Source organism: Lutjanus erythropterus, chromosome 2 (genome assembly GCF_056507025.1).
Source record: "Lutjanus erythropterus isolate fLutEry1 chromosome 2, fLutEry1.hap2, whole genome shotgun sequence".
Lineage (NCBI taxonomy): Eukaryota > Metazoa > Chordata > Actinopteri > Lutjaniformes > Lutjanidae > Lutjanus > Lutjanus erythropterus.
The window spans coordinates 37,719,297-37,732,637 of NC_139318.1; the positions used below are offsets into that span (position 1 = coordinate 37,719,297).

The 13,341-nt window shown below is 42.2% G+C and overlaps 1 protein-coding gene across 1 annotated transcript in view; it reads left to right on the top strand.

Annotated features, from left to right (window-relative positions):
• The window catches only part of magi3b (membrane associated guanylate kinase, WW and PDZ domain containing 3b), a 258,901-nt gene that overhangs the window by 214,882 nt on the left and 30,678 nt on the right, over positions 1-13,341 (top strand). Inside the window, exons 6-8 of the mRNA XM_084738936.1 lie at positions 2,750-2,829; positions 5,106-5,163; positions 8,102-8,208. Of these exons, the coding sequence (XP_084595062.1) occupies positions 2,750-2,829; positions 5,106-5,163; positions 8,102-8,208 (245 nt within the window). The remainder of the gene's footprint in view (positions 1-2,749; positions 2,830-5,105; positions 5,164-8,101; positions 8,209-13,341) is intronic.

A 13,341-nucleotide genomic window follows, 5' to 3' on the forward strand; every position in this document is an offset into this window, starting at 1 on the left:
TGATGAAATAAGAGAATTATAAAAATAACAGAAGCATTAGCAGTAAGATGAAGCTTCAGGTAAATGTGGTATTGGCTTGATCAGGTGTAGTAGAGTCTGTTTGTATGCTGGATGATGACAGCTGAAATTTAGGGCAGCTGACGACTGTGTTGTTGTTACTTCTTGTTCATTCTGTCATCTTACAACTGCAGTGGGGTATGTTGCAAGATGTGATGTTAAAAATGAAAGTGTTGTTTGTAAATCTGATGTCACACAGCATTGTATTTACTGCTGTCTTCTTTATGCATAATGAAACACAAATGAATGTTTCTGCCAGCGTCTAATCAGCCCAGCAGTAGGGTTCAGTTTGATCCTGGGTGTGTAATGACAGGTTTGTGATCTACAAGTCGCATCATCTCTCGTCAGTGATTATTAAAAAAATGGCAGCTCAAAAACAAGACGCTCAAACACAAAGGAAAAGAAGGAGTGAGTTGGACAAAATATACACATACTGATCCCACCATAATAACAAACTTGACTGATACGAGATCAAATGATTCCAGGCTCCAAACTAAACAAACCTCCACTGATGGAAAGTAACTAAGTACATTTACTCAACTACTGTATTTAAATACAATACAATATGATATGAGGCAGTGTCATAATTTATCCAATAGTATACAAAGTATTGGCTTTACACTCTTGCATGTATTTGTTAGTGATGAAAACAGAATATTACAATATTCCATAATAAAATCCAATTCCAAAAAAGTTGGGTCACCTTGTAAAACGTACATTAAAAACAGAATGCAATGATTTCCAAGAAATTTTCAACCTATATTCAGTTGACTACAAGATATTTAATGTTCAAACTGATAACTTTCTGTAAATATGCACTCATACTGAATTTGATGCCGGCAACACGTTCCCAATACGTTTGGTTGGGGTCAGCACCTAGTAAGCATTTAGGAACTGAGGACACTAATTGTTGAAGATTTGCAAAAGAAATTCTTTCTCATTCTTGCTTGATATATGACTTCAGGTCCAGTCCAGGGTCTCTGTTGTTTTGTGCTTCATAATGTAATGCTTTTGAAGTTGGAAACAGTTTGGCCTCCAGGCTACTTCCCTGTAGTCCGGAGGTCACAGCATCCATAATTTCTAAAAACACTGAAATGTGGACTCGTCAGACAAATTTTTCCAGTTTGCGTCAGTCCACCTCAGATGAGCTCGGGCCTGATGTCTGATGCTTCTCTGGACTTTCTCTTTGCACGGAAGAGTCTTAACTTGCATTTGTAGATGCAACGACAAAATGATTACTGCTTACTGTTTAACAGTTCTAAGGCCCTTGAGCTCTTTATATAATCATGTCAGTTTTTAGTGCAGTTTTTAATTCAGTGCCTCTGGAGGGGTCAGAGGTCATGGGGTCACTCAATGCTGGTTTTTGGTCTTGCTCCTTATGTGCAGAGATTTCTCTGGATTCACTGAATCTTTTAATGATATTGTGGATTGTAGACTGTGAAATCCCTAAATTCTTGCAGTTTTGAGTTGAGAATCGTTGTCCTTTGAGGACTAGTTCGCCCAAAAATGAAAATTCAGTCATTATCTACTCACCGTCATGCTGACTGAAGGTCGGGTTTAGTTTTTTAGTCCACAAAACACTGCTGGAGTTTCACAGGAAAACAGTGTTGCAGAATCTCCCAAACAGTGTAAGTGAATAGTGACCAGCTTTCAAACGTGAAAAAACAAGAGAATAAAAACAGTAAATGCTTCCATACTACACGTCTGGTGTCATCCAAATCTCCTAAAGCCCAGACATGCCAAGTTCACTTAAAAAATGTTATTTACACCATGTTTTTAGCCTGAACCTTCACTGTAGATCCTTAGCTTTGAGCCACGTTTATGTGCACATGCACACTGTCTGAACTGGGTGTGTTTTGTGACGGTGTGCAAACGGCATGTTGGGACTTTAGGAGCTCATTTCAACCACAGATTGTATATTAAATAGGGCTTCAACCTCTTTTTAAGGCTTCAAGTTGCCATCTGGTCTGCAGTGCTAATTTTTGAACCCTAGGATCTTAAATATTTCTCCCTTAAGTAAAGGTGTCTGAGCACCTTTTCCACCACTTTAAACCTCAGAGCTTCAAGAAGATATAAATATTCTTCTTAATTTATTCCCAGCGTCTGCCACAGTTGTTTCATTTGTTTTCTTCGCCTTACATAAAGACATGTTGAGCTCTTTCAGTAAACCAATCGATACTTAGATTTTTGAACAGTCGAGTAAACAAACCTCTCTCAGAGGCCTTTGAATGGGCCAACATGTGTGTGTGTGTGTGTGTGTGTGTGTGTTTGTGCGTGCGCGCGTGTGTGTGTATACATAAGCCCGTGTGTTTTATTCATATTTGGCTCTAAGCCACTTGTCTCTGAAGATATCAGAGGACCATTGTGATTTTCCTCCTGATTACACACCCCAGTTGTTTAACACATTTGAGGATAAACGAGTTTGTCGTGTTTCACATTCAGAGGGTTTTTTTTCTCCCCTCTGAAAAGGCCACCTAACCATGAACAAAGTGACAGCTGAATGTAAACGGATGGATTGGATGTTAGCTGATGGATCCACTAACCTTGTGCATGACAGCATATTACACAGGAGAATACAACATGGCTGTGGTTTTTCTGTCCTTTTGTTGGCTGCTTGTTCCTCGGCAGCGGTTCCTCCGCTGGCACAGGTCTTTACTGTTAATATTTACTGGCTGCTCTTTGTGCTCCGCAGTCACAATACCAAGACGACCACGTGGCTGGACCCCCGCTTGGCGAAGAAGGCGAAGCCCCCTGAGAAGTGTGAAGATGGAGGTACGTGGACTGCATGACTCAGTCGGTCTACTCAGGCATACAGTCATTCCATTAACCACTGCACATGCATTTACATAAGGGGCATACCTCTATTGTACATGCTCCACATTACATGATCCATCACTTCACATGCTTTCACGCATTTAATTAAATAACCATCCAGGGTAAAATATGACTGTGTGGCTGTTCTTTGAAACTACACGTCACCTAAGAGTCACCCCAGGCATCGCAGTCACGTGGCCTAATTTTTTCGGAAATCTAGAGCCGGGGTATACTTTAAGGAATTCCAGACGTGCCTTTGTATCCCCAGGATGCTAATGTGGGCTTAAGTGCAGGCAGAGACAGAGAGCGGCCACGGCTGAAAGAGTGGGACCCTTCCAGCCGGGGTTTTAATGGATTTTTACAGGCGGACAGAAAGCTAGTTGGTTTGTTGCTTCTGAAAAGCAACTCCAAAGCTCTCTCTTGCGTGAAGAGCTCTTTTCTCTCTCTCTCCTGCTCTTTCATTCTCTCCCTCACCCTGATATGTTCATCAGGGCGTGACGTACATCAGCCATTCCAGCCGGCCGGCTTGTTGAAACCACAGAAATGTTCACTAAATTATTGTAGCCTATTTTCACGGCTACTTTCTTATGCTAAACATCCCAGTCATGGGGAAAAATAGACACTGGTAACTGCTGCTGTACCTCACCACCATCTTCAATGGGTTACAACTCCCAGACGATGCTCTACTTCCGCTTCTTTCTTCCATTTCGGCATCTTTATGTGTGCTCCCTGTCCTCAGGGATGAGGAGAAAAGGGACCATCCAGACTGTTACCAGTACCAAAGTTCAAAAGCCAGCATCTGTGATGGAACTGGGGTGTGTTGATGCCCGTGGCATGGGCAACTTTCACATCTGTGATGGCCCCATTAATGCTGAAAGGTTCATACAGGTTTGGGAGCAACATATGCTGCTATCCAGACGTGTTTTCTAGGGACATTCCTGCATATAAAGTATTGTGGCCTATTTTTGTGGCTCTTTCTTATAATAAACATCCCAGTCAGGGGAGAAAAGACTGTACTGTAACGCCATGTCTGAATGGGTTACAACTTCAAAATGATGCTCTATTTCTGCTTCTTCCTTCCATCCTGTTATCTTTATGTGTGCTCCCTATTAAAACCTACAAATCCAAGTTAAAACTCTACCCTGTGAAGAGAAAGCAACATTCTTCTTCTCTGGGCCATCTGAGATGGACTGACAGAGAGAGGAAAAGTGCGCTGTGGTCTGACGGGTAGACATTTTGAATTTTTGGAAATCATGGACGCCGTGTCCTCTGGGCTGAAGGGAAAAAGGACCATTCAGATTGTTGATGGTCCCTCAGGGGAAACTGTCACATCTGTGAAGGCCCCATTAAAGCTGGAAGGTACATACAGGTTTTGGAGTGACATATTCTGCCATCCAGATGTCTTCTTCAGGGACGTCCCCGCTTAGAAATTACTGTCGCCTATTTTCATGGCTCTTATGCTAAACTTCCCAGTTTGAGGAATAAAACCTTCCAGGGTAGCAACTATTCTTCCTGGGTTCCACATATAAAACACAATGCATCATGCACTACAGTCCCCTACCACCACCCAAATTCCCTTCCTACCCACCCCATACCCTTACAACATAAAGATCACCCCTCACAGTATCAGAACTACTTCCACTTCTCCCTTCAATTCTGTTCTCTTTATCTGCGATCCCTATTTGCATCTACAAATACAAGTAAGAATCTCTCATGCAAAGAAAGCTTTATACCAACAACATCCAGAAACACCGCCGACTTCTCTGTGCCCGAGCTCATCTGAGACGGACTGACAGAAAGTGGAAAAGTAGTTTTGGAATTCACGGACGTCGTGTCCTTCGGGCTGAAGAGGAAAAGGGACCATCCAGACTGTTACCAGTCCCAAAGTTCAAAAGCCAGCATCTGTGATGATATTGGGGTGTGTTGACGCCCGTGGCCACATTTCACATCTGTGAAGGCTTCATTAATGCTGAAAGGTACATACAGGTTTGGGAATGACATATGCTGCCATCCACGTCTTTTTCAGGGACGTCCCTGCTTATGTAAATTCTTGTAGACTATTGTCATGGCTACCTTCTTATGCTAAACATCCCAGTCAGGGGAAAAAGACATTATACTGCTGTACCTCCCACATGATACTTCCATTTCTTTCTTCCATTCTGTTATCTTTATTTGTTCTCCCTATTTGCATCCTTCTGCAACACAATGGCACACTGTTTTCTTCTTTTTTGCAGAGTTACCTTACGGCTGGGAGGAAATTGACGATCCACAGTACGGAACATACTATGTTGAGTAAGTTTTCATTGATTTATTCATATATGCAATTTCCCAGCACTCCAGCAGCCGGCATCGGTGCAAATTGTTTTATCACACTTGTTTTCTCGCAGATGCACACAACACACATTTCACCAGAGGGATCAGAGCACGAGTGCATATTACACTGCTTAGTGTACATTAGCAGTGAACCGGCATGAATCAATACTGTCTAAAAATAAACAAACGGATGCAGCACACGGCTCATTTTGTTCATCTCGGCTGAGGAGAACAGTTGAAGATTCTGATCAGGATTTTCCTATTGTTTATCAGTGGGTGGCAAAATGAAACTCTGCGGGTAACATCGCAGTGACCTGTATGTGAACACAATGCCGATTGTGCTCTCTGCCAGTGTTTGTGTAACAAGCGGGTGCATAGACTGTGAGCCTCTCTATGTATGTGGTGTGTGTCTCTGCATATTGTTTGTATATTTGTCCATGTGCAAAAAGTGTTTTTTTCGTGCTCACCACCCCAGCAGGAAATCAGTCAAAAATGGCCATTGTAGCAGCAGTGGGGAGAGAAGTGGGGGGGGGGGGGGGATTTTCAGCTAGAATACATGGAGGGAGGAGAGTGGGGGCAGGAAGGAGAGGTAGCAATCTGTTGTGATGAAAAGAAAATGGGAACGCTCGCGTTGTTTTATTGCTCAGGCTGCAGAAGGATCCCTCCTAGGTAGAAGTGACATGAGAGAGAAACTCGCACTGTTTGGACGAGGAGAGTCAATGGCGTATAGATGGAGCTTGTAGCTGCCAGTGTTTTAGCTTGAAATGAGCTCACTATGAAACAATGGCTGTGGTTTTTATGCCAGGGGGACAACAGGCTGTTTACCTTGTTGTAGAGGAACAGGATGTTGCTGGCAGTCGGGGAGGTTCATTTCCTACAATATTAAATTGCTAAAAGCCATAGTAGTTTCCCCACATAAAGAGGAGGCGAGCCAGCCTTTACTGTACATGTGCTGTGTTTATGAATGTATTTATAATGGCGCCACTATAGCATCCCTCTATTAGAAAATCATGTTCCTTTATAGGGAAGGTGCATACATAATTAATTGCAGAAAAATGGTGCAGTAAGCTCAATATGTTAGAGGTGTGTGTGTGTGTGTGTGTGTGTGTGTGTGTGTGTGTGTGTGTGTGTGTGTGTGTGTGTGTGTGTGTGTGTGTGTGTCTATTTCTGACTTACTCTACTTTCAGGGACACAGTTCAGTTGAGCTGCGAGGATTAATCATTTGAGTCATTTTTTAATTTAACAAGTCTCCAAATTCTCTGATTCTAGGTTGTCATATGTGAGTATTTTCTGGTTTCTTTAGTTCTCTGTGACACTTTATTGAATATATTTCAGGTTGTGGACGAAACAAGACATTTGAGGACGTTGCCTTGAGCTCTGGCAAACAGTGATCAACATGTTTAGGTTTTTTTTTTTAAAAGATTAGGTTATGACATTTTATGGAATAAACAACTAATTGATTAATTGGTTGATTTTTGAGTACAGTGAAGGTTAAGGTGTCCACGTGGTATTTTCTGGTCAGAAAACTGCTTTCACGCTGCTGGTGAATGCTGGGATGAGACAGTGTACACGGCTTTGACATTATGATTGACACGATCAAGGTTACTAACGTTGGCCAAAGTTGGCCTGCTGTAAAGTTTGATTTGGCCCAGCAGATGTTTCTAGAAAAAAAGAAAAGCACGGCATTCAGAGTGTCACTTGTGCAGAAAGGCAGTCAATTAAGAGAACTTAAGAATACATCATGGCCCAAGATTAAAGGGATGGTTCACCCCCAAATCAAAAATACATATTTTTCCCCTGGCCTGCAGTACTGTTTATCCATCTAGATTTTTTTGGTGTGAGTTTTGCAGATGTCGGCCGTAGAGATGTCGGCCTTCTCTCTGGTATAATGGGACTAAATGGCACTCAGCCTGTGGTGCTTAAAGTGCCAAAAAATACTTTCAACAACACTTTCAGCACTTGAGAAAGAAAGTAGCTCCTACATGAAACTGCTCACAATAACGTCTGTGGATTATCTAACCGGGTGATGATTTCTGGGAAGTGACGCTGGTTTCAAATTTTCCAAATGTCTTTTTTTTTGGTGCTTTGAGCACCACAAGCTGAGTGCCATTTAGAGCTAGTATGCAAAAGAAACGGCAGACATCTCTATGGCCGATATCTCCAAATCTCTGCAACTCACACCAAAAATCTCTAGAGGAAAGGAGGAAAGTTTGTGTTTTTGATTCAGACCCCTCCAGAACAGGTTTCTCATCCATTTTCTTGTTACCAGGATGTCGACTCCACATCTAATACATGATTGGTTGCCTGACAAAAGTGGCAGTGACGCCATGAGCATCCCTCTGAAGAATTCACAGATTTTCAACTCAATGTTCTCAGAGCGAACGCACAAAAGAGGCAGAGAACTCTGAAAAAAAGACGCTGCTGGGTGCAGCGCCTCTTCTCTAGATGGCCGCCTGCTGCCGCATACGCTCTCTCCTCATTGAGAACAACTGAAAGTAAAGGGAAAAAAAACACTATGTGGACACAGGCCCATAGGCAAGTAGTGGTTATGGGTAGAGTTGTCTCCAGGAAAAGTGTCCAGGAAATTAATGCAAGTCTATGTAATGTCCCCAGAAGTAGCATTAGTCAACAGTGAGGACATTTTTGGAAAGTGAGGACATTTTGGCTGGTCTTCACTTTTGGACAGACCCTTAAAGATCTGCCTGAGGGTTCAAACTTGTTTAGGTAAGAATTAGGTTTAGTTTAGGGTTAGGGTTTGACATTTTGTTGAGATGTTTAGGGTAAAGGGCTGGGGACTGCAACATGTCAGTGAGGATCCTCACAAGGATAGAAGTTCAAGAATGCGTGTGTGTGTGCACTATATTTTGCGTGTGTTTGGAAGTATTTTCTCTTAAGTCTGAGCCTCTCTGTGTTGCAGCCACATCAACCAGAAAACCCAGTTTGAGAACCCAGTCCTGGAGGCAAAGAAGAAGCTGAGCCAGGAGACGGCTGCGATCCAACAAGCCGCAGCGGCACCTTCCCAAGGTAAAAACAGCTCTGCAAAACATGTCCCCCTCTTCAGCTCCCTCTCTATTTGGATTGTTGGGAGGGAAAAAAAACTTCCAGCATGCCTATATAACTGCAAAAGAGTGGAGTAAAGGACACTCAGAATTAGATTTTGCACACACAGAAACTTGTGACTGCCACATTGCTGCTCGAACACACGGGGCAGTGACCTTTAAATACATCATGATGAGATAGTGCATCCTGTCTTGTGGGCTTTCACGTCTCCCTGTGGTTTATAAGACATGCTAATACATGTGTAGCTATAATTACTTCCACCAGCTCTCTGTTTTACACTGTCATTGTCTGTCTGGTTAGAAACAACAATTCCAGTAAGACTGATGTCATCTAAAATGAAAAATGACGAGTCTCGCTGTTGCGGCTCTTTGTGTGCTCTTCCCCTTTTTGTGCTCTTATTAAAGCTGCGGTGTCCAAGATTTTGGGGGATTTATTGGCAGAATGTAGCAGAAATTGTCACATATCTGTCAAGCAGGGTGACAGAAAAAAGAAGACAGGCGGCAGACTGAAAATGATTGAATACTCAAAACTCAAAATGTGCAAGAGCAAGAAGTGCAAGAAGCCTCGCAGCCGCCATAGTTTCTCCTACATGCTTGGAAAGGGAGGGTGAGGCAAGTTGTTTGCAATCTGACAAAAAGCTCACCTCTGGATGCCACTAAATCCTACACACATGGGCGAAGTTCGCCTTCAAATGTTTCTGCGAGAAAGGGTGGTTAACAGTGTTTTTCTTATCCCACCCCAGGATCTTTTCCTAAAACTAATCAAGTAGTTTTGTTGCCTAAACCTAACCAATCTGTGACAGAAAACAGAAATTGAAAAATAAGTTTTACATGGGAGTCAAACCCCTACTGCTTTGGTCTTATGCTTAATTCATTCCGCCACAGTCTACTCCTGATATGGACTTTTTCTCTCTTTTTATTCTCTCACTTGACTTTCTAAAGCCTTTCTGCCAGAAAGAGCTTTCTTCCATGTGCAAATCGCACACACTGGTCTTTAAAATGACCTAGTACTTCTATTATGTCTCTGTATTCAGGAACAGCAGGAGTAGTTTTGGCTTTATTGAAGCCGTGTAAAGTTTTCTCTGAGCCTGTTCTATTTCCGTCCTCTCTGTAAATTCACTGTAGACACGACCATCAGCTAATTGTCTAAAGTGTAATTGTAGTTTAATTACTTTGGCTTATGTTCTGTACAGAGGGCAACCCTTTCCCTTCACCCTCAGTCAGTGTGATGTGATAAATATGTTTTCTGGGAATAGAAAGCGCTCATCTTTTCATGCAAGGTCAGCTGAAAGTGTCAACCTTCGAGTAGCCTCAAACAATAATAGATTGTCAAAATGAGCCTTTTCTGGCCTGCTTCGCTCATGTAATGTAAGTTTTTGTCAGCGCTGCAGTAACGGTCTGTTCTGTAGGTTGACAAGCCATTTTTCTCCTGCGGTAAACGTTATGAATTAAGTATGTTTTCATTACAATGGATGTATAATAGATTACTGTGCTGCAGCGGTGGAGATAGACAGGCTTGTAGCGCTGGCAGGGTTTCAGGCAGCGAGGGAGGGAATGCAGGGGAGGAGGCCGGCTTTTAGCGGTGCATGTGGCAACAGCTGGTGGAACAGCACGACAGAGAGGCCAAGCATAATCAGACATTTCTCTGCTCAGGTGTGTGGGGACCGAGGAAGCCGCCATCTCGCCTCTCTGATTACCGATTACACAACCGAGTGAGCTGTCAGACGGTTGCTATGATGAAACCAAAGAATCATCAGACAGCAGTTACACCTCAGGCTAGAATTCAGTTTTCTTTTTTTTCTTTTTTTTTTTTTTTTACAGTTTTTACAACGTCAGAGATTCCCAGGGAGGTTTATGACACGGAAATCACTATTATTAAAACATCTATAAGACATATGGACATATACAGTTAACAGAGGTGGGATCCCAGAGTCATTGTTTTGCAAGTCAGTAAGCTGATTAAGTCTCAAGTCCCGAGTCAAGACTGACAAGAATCAGAAATCAGAAAAAGAAACACTTTGATCCCCGGGAAAAAGTGGGTTTCATAACAGTTTCTCCCATGCAAGAATAGAAATATATTTAAGCACAGACAAATGATAAGAAAATAGAAATTCAAAGTGATGTGCATTACATTAAAATATACAGCAACATATATGGAGAGAAAATAGAAAAATTATATATGCACATAACAATATGTAACCATGTACTTGGAGCTCAGTAATTTAACATTATTTCTTCATGCTTCTCTCCTGCAGCTTGATTGGATGCTGCCTTCTGTCTTCTAATTGGCTCAAACAAAGTGGGTCAAGAGAATTAAAGGTAGAATAGGTAGGATTTGTCTCACTCCCAGGATGCCGAGCACCAGTGTTTTGAGTTGGTAAAGCATCCCGCGTACAGCAAAATAATCAGCAATTAATCTCTGCAGATGCAAGCATCGCCAAACACTAGTGGTGTTTTGTGGCTGATGATTGAGAGGGATTATTTTTGTGTGCATCTATGAATTGTTGTAGTTTGTCTTTAAGTATTGACTTGCTTAGGATGAATGGTTATAACACTGTGGATTCGTGAGGTGAAATGAATTGATTTGTTGCACACTTTTCAACAGACTGTTTGGGTCTTTGGTTGTTAGGAAGGCATCAAGAATGATCAAGTCAAAAGACTCAAGTTCAAGTGAGTCACTGGTGGTCGAGCTGCAAGTCTTCTTCAATTTTGTCAAGTTGAGTCTAGTTAAGTCATCAAACTTGTGACTCAAGTCTTACTCTAGTCCAAGTTATGTGACTTGAGTCACGTTACCTCGTGCTCCAGTACGCAGACTTCAGTACGCAGTTTTTCTTTTTCTTTTACTTTTTTTTACTTTCCCAACTTGATGCATATGAGTCTGTATTTTTATTTATTCTTTTGCTTTTATGCATTTAATTTATAGGACAGCTGAAGATATAACAGGAAAAGGGGAGAGAGAGAGAGTAGGGGATAGACACACAGCAAATGGATGTAGGTGGGAGTCGAACCCACGGCTGCCACAGTGGACCAACAGCCACGACACACGGGGCAAACGCTCCACCAGCTGAGCTACCAGACCACCATCAGTCTGTATTTTTAACCATGACTGTGATGTCAAAGCAGAAAATTGCAAGGGACAAATCATTTTTTAAAGATTCTTCCAGAGACACGCCAGAATTTTGCCATAGAGGCTTTCAGGAGGTCCACAGTGTTAATCAAGGAGTCTGTTTCGCACCATATTGTGAAATAGTATAAAAAATTATTCAATCTAAACCCAGTTTTATTAGATATTATTTCATCCTTCTTTTTTCAGCAACAGGTTTATCTGACATAATTTTATTCCAGTAGTTTCATTCCAAAATTCAACACTTTGTCTTGTGTCATTTTTATTTCACAGACTATTATTTATCAATTGAATATTGGTCATTTTGAGGTCCATATTATGTGAGGTGTTTCTGCAGATAAACCTGCAAAACCAATACTGTGTTTTTTTTGTCAGCGAGCCAAGGCTTTGTGCCCACACGTGTTCATTGTGTACTTTGCTCTGATTGGTTGAGTACATCGTATACCTGATATTTTCCGTGTTAGTCAACTCTTGGCCTCGTCACAACAGTTGTTTTTAAATTCTGCTGTTCAAGGTGCATTGTTGGAAACAGCAGCTGCCGTCGCTCCGCTGATGTAGTAGGGAAGACGTCCTCCCAATTATGCTGAATAACGTCACCGGAGATTTACAACAAAATTGAGTCACACATGAGAAATGAAAACCCATGGCTTTTTGATGCGGTGGATCTGTTGGCTTTGTCTGCCTCTGGCTTTCAAACTCTGCCCACAAACATTGGCACACAGACCTTCCTTGGACTCTCCCACACAAGTACAGGCTCGCACACGCCGCGCTCATTTCCTCCTTCCGTTTCATTCTCCCTCCATTACGTCTGTCTGTTTCTTCACACACAAACGTGCAGTGAAATGGTTATTTCGGCACTCGGCGGGGGGAGGAAGAAAAAACATTCCATGTCGAGTTTATCAAGCAATTTGAATGTGATTATGTAAATGAGCTTTGCTTGATCCATGCGACAGTGCGGACATCTGGAGTCCACACTGGCTGTGATAAGTTACACACACAGTGGATGTTTATGACTGCTCAACCATTCGATAGTGTGCGAGTGTCTGCATTTAAATTCCTCGCACACGCCTCTGAAAGTTAGAGAGTGTTTTTAAAACTGAGGGAAATGAGAAGGAAAATGTGCGGTTGTTACGTTGCAGCCAAACTAGAAAGCTGCTGTTGTGATCTGAAAGCTAGATATGGAAATGGGCTCATTGTGATTGGAAGTCACAATGTGTAAAGAAGGTAGAGCGCAGCTTTAGATTAGCATTCACGGAGCGGTTGTTTTCAGGTGAGACACGCATGCACTGATGCAGTCTTTCTAACATCCAAGTGACCCTTTGCTAAGCCCCTCCTGTGAGCAGCAGCTGTCCAATCATAGCTTAGCAACCGTAACTAGGGCACCGTCAAGCTTTGCATCCTCTCCGTGTTGAAGCAGTGTGCAGGAGGCTCTTACACCAGCAACACTTGAAAATTGATTAAACTTTATCTTTTCTTGTGTTAACATAAGCCACAAACACCAGCGTGTCCAGCTAACTAATGCTACCTTACTAGCTGCAGTAATGTTACCTCCAGCCAAACTTTTACCACTGTTACCACTGCATTTTCCAAACTCGTGGTTTATTATAAAGTTGGCCAACAACGATGCATCTCCCTCTCGCTAACTCTCTGAAGCCGGGTAAGCTTAGCTCTTATCCCGACTCTCTTTCCAGGACGATGGCGGTCCGCCTGGTCTGGCTGTGTTACGTCTTAAAGTCCCTGCAGTTCCTTTTCCCGCCTTAATGAGTGTATCTCTGTCTACTGTCACATACACATACATGTCATACTTCACCTTCCGAACAATGTTTGTAACTACCTTTAGCCTCAGTCTTTCAGTATTAACATTATATCATGTATGCAGCTGTTAAGTAAATTTACATGTTTAATACACTTTCACATGGTTCCTCTTTTAAAATGTGTCAGATGCAAACATTAAAATGTCCACTGGATACGCAC